The sequence below is a fragment of the Columba livia genome, chromosome 1 (assembly GCF_036013475.1).
Source record: "Columba livia isolate bColLiv1 breed racing homer chromosome 1, bColLiv1.pat.W.v2, whole genome shotgun sequence".
NCBI classification, from domain to species: domain Eukaryota; kingdom Metazoa; phylum Chordata; class Aves; order Columbiformes; family Columbidae; genus Columba; species Columba livia.
Window position 1 is genome coordinate 926804 of NC_088602.1, and position 19488 is coordinate 946291.

At 48.1% G+C, this 19488-nt stretch overlaps 3 protein-coding genes across 4 annotated transcripts in view; 1 reads left to right on the forward strand and 2 right to left on the reverse strand.

Moving 5' to 3' along the window:
- LOC102091384 (zinc finger protein 773-like) overlaps positions 1 to 7256 on the reverse strand; it is a 35880-nt gene extending 28624 nt beyond the window's left edge. The window contains exon 1 of the mRNA XM_065049687.1: positions 7039 to 7256. The gene's annotated coding sequence lies outside the window, so the exon portion shown is untranslated. The remainder of the gene's footprint in view (positions 1 to 7038) is intronic.
- Positions 1 to 19488, forward strand: part of LOC110355742 (gastrula zinc finger protein XlCGF52.1-like) — a 163636-nt gene that overhangs the window by 41416 nt on the left and 102732 nt on the right. The window lies entirely within an intron of this gene.
- The window catches only part of LOC135575281 (zinc finger protein 850-like), a 57228-nt gene that overhangs the window by 20450 nt on the left and 17290 nt on the right, over positions 1 to 19488 (reverse strand). The window contains 2 exon segments of the mRNA XM_065049741.1: positions 1569 to 4828; positions 4999 to 5106. Of these exon segments, the coding sequence (XP_064905813.1) occupies positions 1569 to 4828; positions 4999 to 5106 (3368 nt within the window).

Below are 19488 nucleotides of genomic sequence, written 5' to 3' on the forward strand. Positions count from 1 at the left end.
AATAACAGCCTTGGTTGGACTAATGAAAAAGAAAATGCAAAAAAGTAACTGTGACACACCTCTGATAACGTATCGTTGCATTATCCGTCAAGAAGCTCTGTGTGGTGTGTGCACACGTGCAGGCACGTTGCAGGAAGAGCCAGAGGCCACGAATGCATTTGCAAAGAGCAAGTTTTCTCTTAGTCCCCTCTCGACCGGGGGATCTCCGAAGTAGCACCTAAGCTCCCTCGCAGAGGTAACACAAGCGGGGACGCAGGCGCTGGTCAGTTCAGCCCTGGGAGAAGATCACTGGGCCTGCCGAGCTCGCCTGTATTTCAAGGTTCCAGGCGGGCGCAGCCTCCCGCTCTTTCTCACAACAACGCAGGAATCTCAGGCACAGTGATAAGTTGTCTAGAGTTTCCCACAGGCCTATGTGAGGTTCTACTGTGGAGGTTCTGCTCGTCAAGCATACAAGCTCAGCAAAACAATTGCTGTGATGCATGTGCTTTTTCTACAGACAGCTGCAAGTGACTTGAGCGTATTTACATTTAACCAAACTCCTCACCATTCTTCTGCTATATTCCCATAGAATGGACATCCAGACCGATCAACAAGGATCTTCCATGCCATCAGCATCATGCTTCGTATTTGGAGACTCGCGATCTGACGGCTGGTGACAGAGTCAGGATGAGTTGGGGCAGAGTTGGGACAGACAGGGACAGAGACCCATTCTGGTTCTGCTCCGTTTTGGGGAGTTCTGTTTGGGAATGTCATCCGTTCAGCGTTTTGCCGTCCTGCCGTGTTGCAGGGGCCTCTGAGCCCTTCAGCCTTTTGTGAACGTTGATGTCCTGTAGCTGCTTTGCTTTCCTCAAGTAGGAACAAGGTTGTTGAATATGAGACAGTATACTAAAAATCACACAGTCTTAGACTTCTAAGTGATTCATTCCATTTGAAACATATTTCTTGAAGCTAAATGACTGATACAAAACACAAATTGGGCTCATCCAGTGATCTGAGTAACACCCGTGGGTTGAAATAAAGACAGTTTAATAGTACAGAAGAGGAAAAGAATGAGAATGCAAATGATGTAAGAATATACAAAACAAGTGATACACAACACAACTGCTCACCACACGTGGACTGATGCCCAGGGCGTCCCTGAGCTGTGGTGCCCCAGGCCCACTGCCCCCAGTTTCTGTACTGACCATGACATCAGATGGTAAGGAACAGCCCTTTGGCCACTTTGGGGCAGCTGTCCCGGCTGTGTCCCCTCCGAGCTGGCAGGGCACCAGAAGATGAAAAGTCCTTGGCTGCTCAGCATCAAACAAAACATTCGTGTATTAGAAACATTGTTCTCATTTTCATTCCAAAACACAGCACTAAACCAGCTACTCAGAAAAGCATTGACTCTGTCCCAAACAAAACCAGGACATCCCCCCACAGCCACCCCAAAGCAGCCCCCAGACCCCACGGGCCCCTCAGCAGCAGATTCAGGGGGTGCCGGTCTGCGGAGGCGGCTGCAGGCTGGGGGTGCTGTGGGTGCGCTGGTGAGCCAGCATGAGACTCTCCTTCCAAAGCTGGTGGACGACGAGAGTCTTCTTCTCCCTGAAGCTCTGGCCACAGTCATTGCAGGTGAAGAGCTTCTCCCTAGTGTGGAAGCGCTGGTGGATGATGAGGGTCTTCTTCTCCTGGAAGCTCTTGCCACAGTCGTTGCAGGTGAAGGGCTTCTCCCCGGTGTGGATGTGCTGGTGGACGATGAGTTTCCTCTTCTCCCTGAAGCTCTTGCCACAGTCAGTGCAGGTGAAGGGCTTCTCCCAAGTGTGGATGCGCTGGTGGAATATGAGTTTCTTCTTCTCCCTGAAGCTCTGGTCACAGTTGTTTCAGGTGAAGGCCTTCTCCCCAGTGTGGATGCGCTGGTGGATGATGAGGGTCTTCTTCTCAGTGTAGCTCTTGCCACAGTCAGTGCACGTGAAGGGCTTCTCCCCGGTATGGATACGCTGGTGGGTGATGAGAGACTGCTTTCCTGTGAAGCTCTTGCCGCACTCGGTGCAAGTGAAGGGCTTCTCCCTAGTGTGAATGCGCTGGTGGATGATGAGGGCCTTCTTCTCCCTGAAGCTCTTGCCACAGTCAGTGCAGGTGAAGGGCTTCTCCCCGGTGTGGATGCGCTGGTGGGTGATGAGGGCCTGCTTTACTGTGAAGCTCTTGCCGCACTCGGTGCAGGTGAAGGGCTTCTCCCCAGTGTGAATGTGCTGGTGAATCAGGAGGCTGTTCTTGTGGCTAAAGCTCTTACTGCACTCATTGCAGGTGAAGGGCTTCTCCCCAGTGTGGATGCGCTGGTGGATGATGAGTTTGTTCTTCTCCCTGAAGCTCTTGCCACAGTCGGTGCAGGTGAAGGGCTTCTCCCCGGTGTGGATGCGCTGGTGGGTGATGAGGGCATGCTTTAGTGTGAAGCTCTTGCCGCACTCGGTGCAGGTGAAGGGCTTCTCCCCAGTGTGAATGTGCTGGTGAATCAGGAGGCTGTTCTTGTAGCTAAAGCTCTTACCGCACTCAGTGCAGGTGAAGGGCTTCTCCCCGGTGTGGATGTGCTGGTGGGCGATGAGTTTCCTCTTCTCCCTGAAGCTCTGGCCACAGTCAGTGCAAGTGAAGGGCTTCTCCCCAGTGTGGATCCGCTGGTGGATTATGAGTTTCTTCTTCTCCCTGAAGCTCTGGTCACAGTTGTTGCAGGTGAAGGGCTTCTCCCCAGTGTGGATGCGCTGGTGGATGATGAGGGTCTTCTTCTCAGTGTAGCTCTTGCCACAGTCAGTGCAGGTGAAGGGCTTCTCCCCGGTATGGATGCGCTGGTGGATGATGAGGGTCTTCTTCTCAGTGTAGCTCTTGCCACAGTCAGTGCACGTGAAGGGCTTCTCCCCAGTGTGGATGCTCTGGTGCCCAAGCAGGCTTCTTTTATGGCCAAAGCTCTTACCGCATTCCGTGCAGGTGAAGGGCTTCACCCCGGTGTGGATGTTCTGGTGCCCAAGCAGGCTGCTCTTCTGCCTGAAGCTCTTACCGCACTGCGTGCAGGTGAAGGGCTTCTCCCCAGTGTGGATGCGCTGGTGGGTGATGAGGGCCTGCTTTCCTGTTAAACTCTTGCCGCACTCAGTGCAGGTGAAGGGCTTCTCCCCAGTGTGAATGTGCTGGTGAATCAGGAGGTTGTTCTTGTGGCTAAAGCTCTTACCGCACTCAGTGCAGGTGAAGGGCTTCTCCCCAGTGTGGATGCGCTGGTGGGTGATGAGGGCCTGCTTTCCTGTTAAACTCTTGCCGCACTCAGTGCAGGTGAAGGGCTTCTCCCCAGTGTGAATGTGCTGGTGAATCAGGAGGCTGTTCTTGTGGCTAAAGCTCTTACCGCACTCAGTGCAAGTGAACGGCTTCTCCCCAGTGTGGATGCGCTGGTGGATGATGAGTTTGTTCTTCTCCCTGAAGCTCTTGCCACAGTCATTGCAGGTGAAGGGCTTCTCCCCAGTGTGGATGCGCTGGTGGGTGATGAGATACCTCTTGATGCTGAAGCTCTTGCCACAGTTGTTGCAGGTGAAGGGCTTCTCCCCAGTGTGAATATGCTGGTGGGTGATGAGGGCCTTCTTCTCCCTGAAGCTCTTGCCACAGTCAGTGCAGGTGAAGGGCTTCTCCCCGGTGTGGATGCGCTGGTGGGTGATGAGGGTCTTCTTCTCCCTGAAGCTCTTGCCACAGTCAGTGCAGGTGAAGGGCTTCTCCCCGGTGTGGATGCGCTGGTGGGTGATGAGGGCCTGCTTTACTGTGAAGCTCTTGCCGCACTCGGTGCAGGTGAAGGGCTTCTCTCCAGTGTGAATGTGCTGGTGAATCAGGAGGCTGTTCTTGTGGCTAAAGCTCTTACTGCACTCAGTGCAGGTTAAGGGCTTCTCCCCAGTGTGGATGCGCTGGTGGATGATGAATTTGTTCTTCTCCCTGAAGCTCTTGCCACAGTCAGTGCAGGTGAAGGGCTTCTCCCCGGTGTGGACGCGCTGGTGGGTGATGAGGGCCTGCTTTAGTGTGAAGCTCTTGCCGCACTCAGTGCAGGTGAAGGGCTTCTCCCCAGTGTGGATGTGCTGGTGAATCAGGAGGCTGTTCTTGTGGCTAAAGCTCTTACCGCACTCAGTGCAGGGGAAGGGCTTCTCCCCAGTATGGATGCGCTGGTGGATGATGAGTTTGCTCTTCTCCCTGAAGCTCTTGCCACAGTCAGTGCAGGTGAAGGGCTTCTCCCCGGTGTGGATGCGCTGGTGGGTGATGAGGGCCTGCTTTACTGTGAAGCTCTTGCCGCACTCAGTGCAGGTAAAGGGCTTCTCCCCAGTGTGAATCTGCTGGTGAATCGAGAGGCTGTTCTTGTGGCTAAAGGTCTTACCGCACTCAGTGCAGGTGAAGGGCTTCTCCACAGTGTGGATGTGCTGGTGAATCAGGAGGCTGTTCTTGTGGCTAAAGCTCTTACCGCACTCAGTGCAGGTGAAGGGCTTCTCCCCAGTGTGGATGCGCTGGTGGATGACGAGTTTGTTCTTCTCCCTGAAGCTCTTGCCACAGTCGGTGCAGGTGAAGGGCTTCTCCCCAGTGTGGATGCGCTGGTGAATCAGGAGGCTGTTCTTGTGGCTAAAGCTCTTACCGCACTCAGTGCAGGTAAAGGGCTTCTCCCCACTGTGGATGCGCTGGTGTATGGTGAGATAGCTCTTGGCGTTGAAGCTCTTGCCACAGTCGGTGCAGGTGAAGGGCTTCACCCCAGTGTCAATGTGCTGGTGACTCAGCAGGTGCTGCCTCTGGACAAAACTCCTGACTCCCTTGACCTCCCTCTGTCTCCCGGGGCCAACAGCTGCTGGGGAGGAGAAAATGGGGTCACTGGCACCAACATCATGGGCATGTTGGACACTCCCCCATGGGGAGCAGCAAGGGCACCCTGCCAGCCCCCCACCCTTGCAGTTGCATGGACCAAACAGGGCAAGGGGACAGTGCAACCTTGCCCCCCCCCTGACCCCGGGTACCAACCTGGCACAGGTGTCTCGTGCCTCTGCCGATCCCGAGGGGGTTCTGGCACGCACGGTGTCTCTCCTCGCTCTATCTTGCAGATGATCTCTGGCTTAACGTTGGCCCAGCCTGTCCGGAGCACAGAGAGAAGCCCCCTCTCCCGCACTGCCGGAACAGCAGCACTGGCCCCTGCAACCACAGCCCCAGCATCCCCCCCACCCCGCTCCTCTCTCCTGTCCCTGCCGGGCTGCGGCTTCAGCCCCCACATCCCTGCACCTACAGCCTCCTCTCGCCTCGCCCCTGTCACCTCGGCCACTCTCCTGCACACAGGGCACCTGGGAACAGCTCAAAGCTGTGCCTGGGAGGTTTAGACTGGATGTGAGGAAGCATTTCTGTACTGAGGGGGTGGTCAAATCCCGGAACAGGCTGCCTGGAGAGGCAGTCGGTGCCCCAAGCCTGTCCCTGTATGAGAGGCATTTGGACAATGCCCTTAACAAGATGCTGCAGCTTGTGGTCAGGCCTGAAGTGGTCACACAGTTGGACTAGATGAGCACTGTATGTCACTTCCATCTCAAATGGGCTATTCCATCCCATCCCATTTTCTCTCAGGAATGCTCTCCAGAGGAGGCTGCCCGGCAGGGTCAAACTTGCAATTGCAACCACCACATCAGCTCTTGGACAGCCCTTTCAATGGCTCCAGCTCACTTAAAGAGATGAATTCTTACTTGACCCCAGCCCAACATCACCAGAGAGAGTCCTCACCCAGCGAGGCGACCATCTGGTAGTTCTCCAGCATCACCTCCCGGTAGAGCTGCTGCTGACAGCCCGACAGCTTTGCCCACTCCTCGGGGGAGAAGTAGAGCGCCACGTCCTCAAACGTCACCGACATCTGCAGCAAGAAGCACACCCGGCTCAGCACACCCCACCGCATGGTTGCTAAACACCTCTGCCGAAACCTCACTACTGCCAGGCAGAGCCCCACTGGGACCAGGGGCTTGGGCATTCCAAGGGGAACACCGGGAGAGCTCAGAGAATCCTGTGAAAGGGAAGGCTGGGGGCAGAGGGGCAGTGTTGGCACAGCCAGGTGGCACAGTAGGGTCACTGGGGCATGGGGGGCTCTCTCAGCACGTTGCTGGGTTGGGGGACACTCCAGTAGCTGTGACAGGAGAGGGGCAGGTCTGGCAGGCTTACAGGCAGGTTTCCCCTGTTCATGCCAGATCGGGGATCCACGCCATAACAGGAGGGACTGTGCGCTATCCCACACCCATGCCACAAACGCGATCACCCACCAGGACCGGACACAGCACCGTGACTCATGGGCTGGCCCGAGGCCTGGCAGCAGGCACGCTCCTGCCTGCCCCTGCCCGTGGTGCGGCTCAGCGGGCAGGAACGGGAGCACCCTGCACCGCACCGGCTCTCAAAAGACTTTGCAGGCACACAGACACACAGCAGCAGGTCCCAGGGGCGTTTTGCCACTGATGCACCACAGCACCACCCACGGCAATCCCAGCCCGTGGTGTCCCCAGAGCCGGGGCCGTGCCTGACCCCCACCTTGCCGCAGCAGCCTGGAGCCCGGCGCGTCGCTGCTCTCGGCGGGGAGATGGAGGCCCGTGCAGGAACCCGGGAACAGGGAGGCGGGATGCTCCGGATTCCACTCGAGGTGCCTGTCCCGTCACGAGCCGCACCAGCACAGCCAGGACAGATGGTCCCTGCAAGCGCAACATTTTCATGAAGATATCAGGGGCACAAGTTCACTCACCTGCCCACAGCTGCCTTCCCTGCATCCCGAGCCTTCACAGCTACGGGGAGAATGACCCACCAAAGCATCCAAAAAGCTTGGGATAAAAGCGAGAAAGAGCCACGAAAAGAAGGGTGTTTCATAAGCCTCCGAGTACCCAAATCTTCCTCCGGAGCCCCACAAGGGCAGCACGAAGATGTGCGGGCGTGTCCCGGGGGTCTGAGCACCCGGCCCGGCCCCAGCCCAGTCCTTCCCAGCGTCGGGACCCCGCGGGCCAGCAGCGCCCATCCCCGTGCCGCGGGCCCGCCGCCCGCCGCCCCTACCTGCGCCGGGGCCGCGCCGCCAGCCCCGCACGGACAAAGGCGGCGCCGGGAGCCGCCGGCAGCGTCAGCCCGGGAGGGCCGCCCGCCGCCGGTGCAGCACGGGAGGTGTAGTCCTGCCGCTCCGCCCCGCTCGGCTCGGGGGGGCGGGCACCGGGAGCACCGCTGTGTCCTTGCGGCCCCTGGCCCTGCCCGCCACCCCTGGCCACTCGGGTCCCCTGCAAATGGAGTCCTGGGCTCGGGGCACCGAGACACGGCGGGACACGCCGGCTGGTGGGGACAGGCCCGGTGGCTGCCACAAATAGGAGTTTATTCATAATTTTCTCTCCTTTCCCCTGCTACCCCATTTGTTACAACTGTGTCTTCGGTCTAAGATCTTTTTAGGGAGAAATTTAAAACGGATAGGGTAGCATCCATTTTTAGTAAAAAGTCGACGTCACGACCTCCTTCTTTACCACTTACATACCCTTTTAGGATTTAAATGAATTTCCCCACTTAAAAAAAAAAAAAAAAGAAACAAACCACCACCACCACCACAAACATTTCCAGCCCCTCTGATTCTCCAAAGTGTATTGAGTTTTCTTGCTTTAGTCACTTTTAACAGTTGCCGTTCTAGGGGTAAATATCTCAGATTTCCACAACAATAGCATTCCATTGCCTCTCATTCTTTCTCTTTTATCACCTTTAGACTTCGGTTTAAATCCTCCCTGTTTTTTTCCCTTTCAATCTTTATCTTTCACTTGCAAATTCCTAGCTAAAGCTGCTGCTAACAAATCAATCTCCTTCATCGTTTCGCTTCTCTTCCCGACCATCATACACAAACACGACCACATGCAGAATTTTTGCAATTTCTTCCTGCCAGCCTGGCACACGCTCTCTGAAACACTTCCCTAGATCCACAAACACACTTGCTACCAGTTCATTACAAAACCTTCTCAATATAATGTCATTGCATGCTTTTCTTGACAATCATCTTGCTGTTCCATTAATATTTTCCCAATTTTGCAATACCTCGGCCAAGGGCGTCCCCTTCTCTATGCCGAGTTTTATTTCCCATCCCGTTGAGTCACGAGGTTCAGAAAGGACCGCCTTGCTTTCCAGACTCTTTCAGAGAGGAGTTTAGGTGCGGCTGGATCCAGTCCTAGTCTCAGACTTGGTCAATGGTTTATGTCTAAAGGATATTTTCCTTTTCTCAAGAGAGACTTGAACCCCCTCTTGTGTGCACTTTACACTGATCAGGCCACACACTTTGCACTCGTAAACATGCTGCAGCAAGGGAGGAATGCAAAACCACCCCGGTATGGAAGAAGATTTAAACTCCCTACAGTTTTTATATGTACAAATTTAGATCCTGGCACAGACAGTCGTCTTCGAATCTTTAATTTGGCCAGAATACCTTCCGCTCTATTATGGGCTCTTTTGTCCAGACAAAACACCATGCTTTATCTTTTTTTATTCATCTTTCCGTTTTCGTATGTCACACGTTTCCCCAATAGCTTAACACCCTCCTTAAAGTACTGTATGGAGGAATGTTATCATTTTTCCTTTACATTTCCTGTTCTGAGTCCCGAGGCTTCTCCTTCTGCCTCATCTCCCCTCTCAGATTGCCCCGACCACCAAGTCCTTCCCCCCTGCTGGGCTCAGGCGCCAGGTCCTCAGTTCTGTAAAAACAACAGTTCTGCCTTAAACGTTCCCTACAATTTTCCTCCTCTTCTTTTTACTTTTGTTGGTTTTGCATTATCTTATGATACAGTCTAGTAGGTGGCTTAAAGCTGGGACAACGTAATTTCACATTATTCTCCAGGAGTTATACATTCAGCATTGCTTCTTCTTGTTCTTTTATCAGCATCATTTTATCAGGGCATGGCAGTGGCCACAAAGGCATTTGCTTTGATAGAGCTGTCTCAATAAGGCGTTGAACAAGTCCTTGGACACACGGAATGATGCAGCATGCTGTAGAAATTAGTGCTCCTGTTAGCATTCAAGACACATAACCACAGGTGCAGTTATATGCGGTGCTTTATTTCAGCGCTGGGAAACCAGGGGTTCGTACCCAAAGCTGGCTTCAGCCACTGATTCAGTCTACACCATATTTATACAATTTGATCACATACATATGCATTACAATTCTTGACAACCATTAGCATATTCCACACCTATTCTAACACAAATTATCTATCTAAGCAATGCTAAGTAACATTCGCATGTTTATCAGTTATTTCTAAGTTACCTGTTTTTACCTGTTTTAAAGAATATCATAAATCTATATCAATCTTAAGAATAGGGTATGGTTTAAGTTACCTGTTCTAAAGAATATGTCATAAATCTATGTCAATTTCAAGAATAGGGTATGGTTATATAAAATCATGTTTGAATGCACATTCTGAACCTGGATACAGTATCAAAGCTAAGAATCTTGGATACGGTCTACAGAATCAAAACACAGCCCACAAAATTCAATTCAACTATAACATTTCCCCCCTTTGAAAATGCTTTTCTATTCCTAGACAATGCATTTTCACTACATTATATTTTCCTTATAAGCTGGAGGGTTGTCAAAAGTGGATCTGCTAAGGACAGTAAAGATGCGGTCGTTCCTTGCCTTTGATTGACTTATTTGATGCTTAATATAAGCATAAAGCAAAAAGAAAAGAGCAACTATAATGGCAAGCAAAAATAAACTCTCCAATAAGGAATGTACCCATCCCCCCAGGTTCAGGTTCAATTTACCTAGCAAGGCCCCAACCCAGCTCTGCTCTACATCTTGTTTTTCTGCTTGCAGTTCTTCTTCTGTTTGGGTTAATTGGGAAATATCTTTTTCCACTTCAGAGGTTACGTTTGGGATATGAATGCAGCAATGGTCAACCCTATCTTTTAAATATCCACAAACCCCATTTTCTTTTAGCAACATTATATCAAGTGCCATTCTGTTCTGCAAAGTCATTTTGGTCGTAGCTTGTAATTGTATATTGAATTCTCGAAAACCCTTTTTGGTTACCCTTGCCAATAGATCCATCTGTCCAATTAATCTGTCAATCATTTCTCTGTTTCTATAGGCTGCGATTGGTGCAAAGAAAGATTCTAATGCCCAGCCGAATTTAACACTACCCGATGGCTCGTGCCACACATCATCTTCATCTATCTCTCGCTTGTGCCTAACTTGTAGGAGTTCTTGCCTATTCTTCAAGGGTGACCTTTTCCAAATGGGACATAGGGTTGGTAACCCCAAAGTAACCTCCCTTACAGGTCCTGCTATCGGTAAATGTGTTGTCCAGGTTCCATCACTTAAGGCCCAAACCAAATGTCCCACATTACCTATAGTTCCTCTACAATCTATCTTATCTCCATCAATGCCTATTTTGATTGCTTCCTTTGGATCCAATTGTTTCTGACAAATGCAACCTGCGATTACTGCAACTTTAATGATGGACAGAGGTATTTCTTTCACATCTGTCTGGCAGGTCATTACTTGAGAGCAATTCCACCACGGTACTGTTACTCCTCTTATAACATTGGTCCATCGTATACACTATGGAAATGCTTCGCTATATTGATATTGCTGTACTATACTCAACGTCCACATGTTATTCCACGATTCAGTTATGTTCTGATTATCCTGATCTTTACATTCCCAATAGGCTCGCTCAACCTTTTCATATACTGTTTTGGTGGTCCACTTTTCATACGTGCAATACCCAATATTATGAAATCGTCATATCTTTACAAATTCTGCTCCTGGCAACTTTAAGCAGTCACCTCTTTTTATCATGGCATTCTTAACAAGCTCTTTTGTCCGTTGTTCAATTGGTACTTGCTCTATTTTAGTATGGGACTCACACACTATCTTACCAGTCTTATTTACTTCTGGTAAGGTCGTAGATATTATTCCCCACTGTACTGGATCTTCAGCTGATTTCGGGATGGGAAGACAAGCAGTGATGCTACTGACATTTTGGGTTCGTGCAAAATCTCGAATTAGTCCTATCATCAGATTCTCTGCCTGATTCTGTACACTCTGCACTACTTGTGGCATTTGAGTATCGTCACTATCTCCTATAGCCCTTCGTGTTTTACATAATTGTTCTCCAGTGACTTTGCAAATCAGTGTGGCATACAGTCTGGGTACATAAACTACTATAAAAACAAAACGGTAACAAAAGTTAGACATCCTGCGTTGTGATTTTAAGTGTGGTTGGACCCACTAATTGTGATTGCCACAGTTTTGGGACTTTCTTCACTTGGGTGTAATGTATCCAGGAGTCTATTTCAGCAACCTTGATTGCGGTAAATGTAGTTAAAAGTACTTGATAAGGTCCGTCCCAACGTTCTTTTAAAGGATCTTCTCTCCAAGTCTTTATATACACCGTGTCTCCAGGTTCTATATCATGTACCGGATTCTCAAGTGCTAGTGGGCGATTCCACACTAATACGGATCTGAGTCGATTCAATGTCCTGCCGAGAGACAATACGTAATTGTACACATCCTGATTACCTTTTACATGTACACTTGGATTTGGATCAGGTGCTTCGTATGGTTTGCCATACAGAATTTCTTATGGGCTTACGGACATTCCACTCCTGGGTTTAATCCTAATTCGCAATAACGCTATTGGTAAGGCCTGGGGCCACTGAATTTTTGCTTCCTGGCAAATTTTGCTAAGTTGTCGTTTTAACGTCTGATTCATTTTCTCCACCTGGCCACTAGACTGGGGTCTCCATGGGGTATGTAATTCCCATTTAATTCCCAAACATCTACTGACTTCCGTTACCACTTGAGCAACAAAATGCGGTCCCCTATCAGATGATATTCCCAATGGTACTCCAAATCTGGGAATTATTTCCTTCAGTAACCATTTTACAGTTTCTTGTGCCTGGTTGGTGCGACAAGGGAAGGCTTCTGGCCATCCTGAAAAGGTGCATACCCCAACTAGCAGATATCTGAATCCTCGAATTTTGGGGAGTTCCACATAATCTATTTGCCAACAATCCCGTGGTTGTACACCTGTCCTAATTTTTCCCATATCTACTTTTCTTTTAACTAAAGGATTATTTCTCAAGCAAATTTCACACTTAGCTGTGATAGATTTTGCCATTGTTAACATCTGGACCGAGATAATTTGTTTTCTTAGATAAGTTACCAATGCTTCTGCACCCCAATGACACTTCTGGTGCTCCGCTTGAAGTATCCCTCTCATAATTGTGATTGGGACCACAATTTGTCCGTTGGTGGTTACATACCATCCAGAATTATCCTTGACGGCTTTTACTAGTCTTGCCAATTTCTCATCTTCTGTAGAATATTCAGGTGCCTCTGAAGATGTAGGTAATAAATCAATTGCTCTTACCTTTTGGGAGACAAGACCCACCATCATCCAGACTCGTCATGCCACTGATCGGGCTGTCTGATCAGCAAGTCGGTTTCCTTCAATAATTTTCGATGTCCCACTCTGATGAGCTTTACAGTGCATGATGGCAACTAGTGATGGCTTTTGAACAGCATTAATCAAGTTCAATATTTCTTTTTGGTACTTGATGTTTGTTCCTTGGGAGGAGAGTAGTCCACGCTCTTTCCAAAGAGCTCCATGTACATGAACAACCCCGAATGCATATTTTGAGTCGGTCCAAATATTGACCCTTTTGTCCTCACTGAGCTCTAATGCCCTAGTTAGGGCTATCAACTCAGCTTTCTGTGCTGATGTGTTTGGTGGTAGGGATTTAGCTTCAATTACTGTTTTGGCAGTAGTAATCGCGTATCCTGCATACCGCACTCCGCTTTCCACAAAACTACTGCCGTCAGTAAAAAGCTCCCAATCCGTCTTCTCCAATGGGGTATCTTTCAGGTCAGGTCGACTTGCGTGGGTATATTCAATGACCTCCACACAATCATGTTCCAGATTTTCTTCTTCAGTCTCTGTGCTTAAAAACACAGCTGGATTCATTAGGTTAGTTGTTTTTAGGATAACATCATCCTGCTCTGTCAAAATTGCCTGATATTTCATCATTCTACTTGGGGAAAGCCAATGGCCCCCGTTTTGTTCCAATACAGTAGTCACCATATGGGATACAAACACTTCGATCCTTTTCCCCATGGTCAGTTTCCGGACTTCCTGAATTAATGTCACGGTAGCAGCCACCGCCCGCAAGCACGCCGGCCATCCAGCACTTACCGGGTCAAGTTGTTTAGAGAAATAACTGACGGGCCTTTTCCAAGATCCCAGCCGTTGGGTTAATACCCCTAGAGCAAGTCTCTGTCATTCATGTACAAATAACTGAAAGTCTTTACTCAGATCAGGTAGGCCCAAAGCAGGCGCTTGCATTAAGGCCTGTTTCAATTTTTGAAAAGCTTCTTGTTGTGGTCTTTCCCACACCAAGGTCTTATTCTTCTGTGCCTCGTATAAAGGTTTGGCAATAAGTCCATAGTCCATGATCCAGAGCCTGCACCATCCTGCCATTCCTAGAAAAGATCTTAATTCATGTAAGTTACGCGGTTCTGAGATCGCACAGATAGCATGTACACGGTTTATACCTAGTCTTCGCTGTCCTTGAGAAAGCTCGCATCCTAGATAGATCACAGTTGTCGATGCAATCTGAGCTTTATTTTTTTGACACTTTATATCCATTCATTCCTAATTGATTCAATATTTCAATTGTTACCTGAATGCAAAGTTCTTGGGTCTCAGCAGCAATCAGAATATCATCCACATATTGCAGCAACAAATACCATTGTCGAGGAATTCTGATACAGCCTCTTGTAGTCCATTCCTCAAGCTCTTTGGCTAGTTGATTTCCGAAGATAGTTGGACTATTCTTAAATCCTTGTGGAAGGTGTGTCCAGGTTAATTGGGCCTTTCTCCCGTTGTGTGGATTCTCCCATTCAAAAGCGAATAGCTTTTGCTTTCCTGGTCAAGGGGTATGCAGAAGAAGGCATCTTTTAAATCAAGTACTGTAAACCGTTTATATTTCTCTTTCACAGATGTTAACAAGGTATACGGATTTGCAACTACCGGATGTATGTCCTTAGTGATCTGGTTTATTACTCATAAGTCTTGGACTAGACGATAGCTACCATCAGGTTTCTTTACTGGAAAAATTGGAGTATTGTATTCTGATTCACATTCTTCTAGAATTCCAATTTCAAAAATTTCTCTATTATAGATACTATTCCTAATCTGGCTTCCAACTTCAATGGGTACTGTCTTAATCGTACCGGTTCAGCACCTTCCTTCAGCGCTACTTTCACAGGTTTAGCTGCCTTTGACTTCCCAGGTATGTCAGTTTCCCATACCATGGGAATCACTGCATCTTCTATTGCCTGTGGTATTTTTACAATTGGATTTTCCTTTAACAGTAAAATTTGTCCTACCTTTGACTCCGGAACTTTCATTACCAAATTTCCATCCTCAAATGTTATTGTGGCATCTAATTTGGTCAGCAAATCTCGTCCTAAAAGAGAATCTGGACAATCTGGAACATATAAGAACTCGTGGGTTAGCTCCTTTTCTCCAAAACACAAATCCAAAGGTTGCAGGAATGGCCGTACTTCCTCCTTCCCCGTGGCACCAACAATTGTTGTAGCTCTGTGACCTACCGCCCCCTGTAAGGAATTCAGTAGAGACTATAAATAGCCCCTGTGTCTACTAAAAATTTTACATCCCGGTTTTGGCAGCTTCTTTTAATCTTTCTAAAAAGGCCGAGGGAGACTCATTGTTTTCCTGCATCACATCATACAATTTTGACCAATTCATTTGCTTCGGCATAGCAGTTTAAACGCCAATCAATAACCAATCCTGATACCTCCGGAGACGGCTTAACCCGCCTCCTGTATTGTCTGTATCTCCTGTATTATCGGGGATCTTCTTTTGGAAAGTTCTCGTCAACGTTAGCGCCTACTTTCCCATTCCGAATATCTTCTCTCACCTTATCCCTCGCAACCTGTATAACCACATATTTTTCTGTAGAGTCCATTAATGTATCTAAAATGACTTGTAAATCATCCCAATCAGGATTCTGCGTCTTAATTATCATCTTAATCACTTTTGCAACCTTATCTGGGTTTTCCCGATAAGGACCAGCCGACTGCTTCCAGATCACTAAATCCCCCGGCGAAAACGGGACTTTTACATAGACTGGTTCCCCCCCCAACACCTACTGCCTGCCGCAGGGGTGCTATTACGTTTGATGATCCCCCGCGGGCGGCGAGCTTGAAGGAGAGGAGCTGCAGCTTCAGCCTTAGCAGTCGCCGCTCCCCCCCCCCTTTCCCACCGCTTTAGCAGACAGTCAGCTTTTCACCTTTTTTTTTCTCTGCAGCTTATCAAGGAGAAGCTGCTGGGCACGGGTTTGGGCTCCTTTTGCCCTTTTTCTCTCTTCATTTAATTCCTGTGATTATAAACTTTATACGTAATTCCAATTAGCTGAACAATAGTTACATCCCTCAGCTCCTACCCTTTTGTAACTTCTTACAGATGTCAATAAACAGCATATTAAGCATCAATCCCTGACATTAATTTAAGATCCAAATCCAAATCAGTCTATCCACAAAACAACACTAACTGCAATACAGCTAACTCAATTTACTTTCATGTGTACAGATGCATCTGAAGGGGGAGCAAGGTGGCACTTTAGTAACGGAAACGGTTCTTATTTTGTAATTATTTCCCCAAACAAATTCTTTCGGTACCAAATATAAACATACAAACTAAAATACTGAGCTCAGACATGCAAACCGAATACCGAGTTCAAATATGCAAACAGATCACAATCACACTTCTTTTATGCATAAACTGTCCAAACCCAGCCTTCTTCTAATGTTTCAGAAAGCAATTTGACGGCGATACGTTTGAATTGGACATATCAACAGAGAAGGATACAGATAACTAACACAGAAAGATAACACAGTAACTTTACCAGAACAACAGTAAACAGGATCAAATCACCGGTTTCAACAGTAAATACAGATTAAATCACCAGAACTACAGACCAGGTGCTGAGTAGCACAAATAACCAGACCAGGTGCGCACAAATAACCAGACCAGGTGCCGAGCCTGCGGCACAAATAACCAGACCAGATGCCGAACCTGCAGAGGTTTCCCTCTGTCTGACGGACGGCTGCCTAGGCAATACTACGGGAGCTCCCTGCCCAACCGAGCGTGGCTTTCGCCGCGTCTGACCGGCAGGCTACCAGATGCCTGACCAGCAGGCTACCAGACCAGAACCAGACCAAGTGGGTACCCAACAATCCAGATAAAGCACCTTCTTACCAGTCAGAGGTCCGTCGTGAGCAGCAGAGGGTCAGTCGCGTCCGATGCGCTCCCCAAGAATACCTCGGTGCTAGCTGGAGCAGGATCAAGACGCGATCCACCTCAGCAATGCTCGCGAGGTCCCATCTGGGTCGCCAAAAATGTTAGCATTCAAGACACATAACCACAGGTGCAGTTATATGCGGTGCTTTATTTCAGCACTGGGAAACCAGGGGTTCGCACCCAAAGCTGGCTTCAGCCACTGATTCAGTCTACACCATATTTATACAATTTGATCACATACATATGCATTACAATTCCTAAAGGCATTTGCTTTGATAGAGCTGTCTCAATAAGGCGTTGAACAAGTCCTTGGACACACGGAATGACGCAGCATGCTGTAGAAATTAGTGCTCCTGCTACTACGATTAAAGAAGTAAAGATAGATACTATCATTTCTTTCCATTTTCCAAACCAAGATTCTAACCATCCCATGAATGAACTATCTATTCCTCAATTCTCAGCCAATTCTGCTGCTAAATTCGTAGAGTCCTTGAGTCTGGTTACAGTGCCGTCGGGGGCAGTATTGGTTGGCATAAAGGTACAACACCTCTCTCCTAACATTACACATGCATCACCTTTGTCTGCCAGCATCATATCTCGGACCGTCCTATTTTCCCATGCCATTCTACTAGTAGCATCTAATTGTTCAGCAATTCCATCAACTGCTTGTCTAGTATAATTTATAGGTTCTTGTTGGTTATAATAAATATAATTTATCCAGTCAATATTTGTGTTTATAGTTACCAACCAAAAGACAAAGGACTCAAAACCCGCAGCTCCTTGATTTCTTGCTTTGTGTTTGCTGGGGACTCCTCTGGGGACCCCAACTGAATCGAGATAAACTCTGTCATCAAAGGAAAACCCCAAGATTTTTCTGTTGCCCTGGTTAATTACTGTGTTCAAATGCCAGGGCAGAAGGAATTGCCAAGGAAACAATGTCACAGGTACCTTCCCAGTGGGGAGTAAAATGGAATGAAGTGTCATTTTCCTGCAGTAGCACCAAAGATCCACTCAAGAAGCATTTGAGGACGTATGAGGACCAACTTCCCGTGACTCTACCCACCTCCTCATGTTCCTAGGAACTTGGTATCATTCCTGCCCTGTCGTGAGAGACAAGCAGTACGGTTTCCAATGAAAATTTCCTGAAAATGCCAGGGGACACTATCTCCCCTGTGGTGAGGGTCACCTCCCCATTTTCAGAGGAGTTACAAAATGTTTGGTTCACTGGTGCCTTTGTCAAATGAGAGGGAAAATGTGGAAATACAAATACAAATAGAAACCAATGAAAAATAATCAGAGAGGGAGGGTAGCACCCAGGTGGAAGAGTTAGTAGCAGCTTGGAATGTTATGAAACATGAGGCGCAATCTCTTTCTCCTGTCTACATCTCTGCTGATTCTGTTCCTGTCTTTAAGGGGTGCACTGAATGGCTCCCGTTCTGGGAGCAAAATGGGAGGGAGGTCAATCGGGTACCTGTATGGCAGAGAGAAAAAAGGCAAGAAATATTAACCTTCGGGAAAGAGGGAAATTTTGTGGTAGCTTGGGTCGCCTCCCATCAGAGGAATGAGACTCCTGCCAGGTGATGAAAGAGCAAAGCAGATGAGTCGGCCAGACTTGCTCCCCTATGGAACGACCCTGAGTCAGAAGATTGGGAAAGCTTATTATAACGATTATGTTATAGTTGAATTGAATTTTGTGGGCTGTGTTTTGATTCTGTAGACCATATCCAAGATTCCTACCTTATCGTAAAAGCTATGCAGGTTATATACGAGCTCATATTTTAGAGAACTGAAAGCTAGGACTTATCTTATCTTGAAAGTGCTGAGAAGGTACATTTGCTATCATCCAAGAATTTATATAATTTTATGCGAAGTGGGCATGTGCTGTGATGAAAGGTGAAAAGTACACTAGTGATGAAGACTACTTACTTTATCCTGAAGACCCCCTGAACGACCACCAGAGGACACTGCGCATGCTTAGAGTAGTTCCAAGGTGTTGCAACTGATATTGTGAAACAATTGTGTAACCTAATGAATATGCAATATATACATTGTAACTTTAATGAATATGTATGTAACCAAATCATATAAATATAGTGGAGTTTGAATCAGTGGTTGAAGCCAGCTTTGGGTGCGAACCCCTGGTTTCCCAGCGCTGAAATAAAGCACCGCATATAACTACGCCCGTGGTTATGTGTCCTTAATGCTAACATTTTTGGCGACCCAGGTGGGACCTCACGAGCATTGCTGAGGCGGATTGTGTCTTCATCCTGCTCCAGCTAGCACCGAGGTATTCTTGGGGAGCGCATCGGACGCAACCGACCCTCTGCTGCTCACGACGGACCTCTGACTGGTAAGAAGGTGCTTTATCTGGATTGTTGGGTACCCACTTGGTCTGGTTCTGGTCTGGTAGCCTGCCGGTCAGACGCAGCGAAAGCCACGCTAGGTTGGGCATGGAGCTCCCGGGGTATCGCCTAGGCAGCCGTCCGTCAGACAGAGGGAATCCTCTGCATGTTCAGCATCTGGTCTGGTTATTTGTGCTGCTTAGCACCTGGTCTGTAGTTCTGGTGATTTAGTCTGTATTCACTGTTGAAATCGGTGATCTGATCCGTGTTTACTGTTCTGGTAAAGTTACCTGTGTTATCTTTCTGTGTTGATATGTCTGATTCAAAGGTATCGCCGTTGAGTTGCTTACTGAAATATTGGAAAGAGGCTGGGTTTGGACAGTCTATGCATAAAAAGAAGTTAATTGAGTATTGCACTCATTGGTGGCCTGAGTATAAACTACCAAATGAAGTACAGTGGCCGCCGGAGGGCACTTTGAACCGTGAAATTATTGCTGAATTAATGAGGTTTTGTCAGAGAGAGGGCAAATGGGATGAAGTTCCATATGTCGATCTCTTCTTCTATCTCGAGCGAAAGCATGATTGGAGAGAGGGCTGTGGGTTAATGTTAGTGCAAAGTAACAGCAATAATAAGTGTACGGGATGCACAACAGAAAAGAAATGCATGACGTGTTTGGCTGTAGAAAATAGCAGTGGTAATGATTCAAAGACAGATTTACTGTGTCTTGATGTTGCGCCTTCTGAGGAAGGGGTACCAATTAGACCCTCCGCGCCAGTGGTACCAATTAGACCCTCCGCACCTGTCCTTCCCG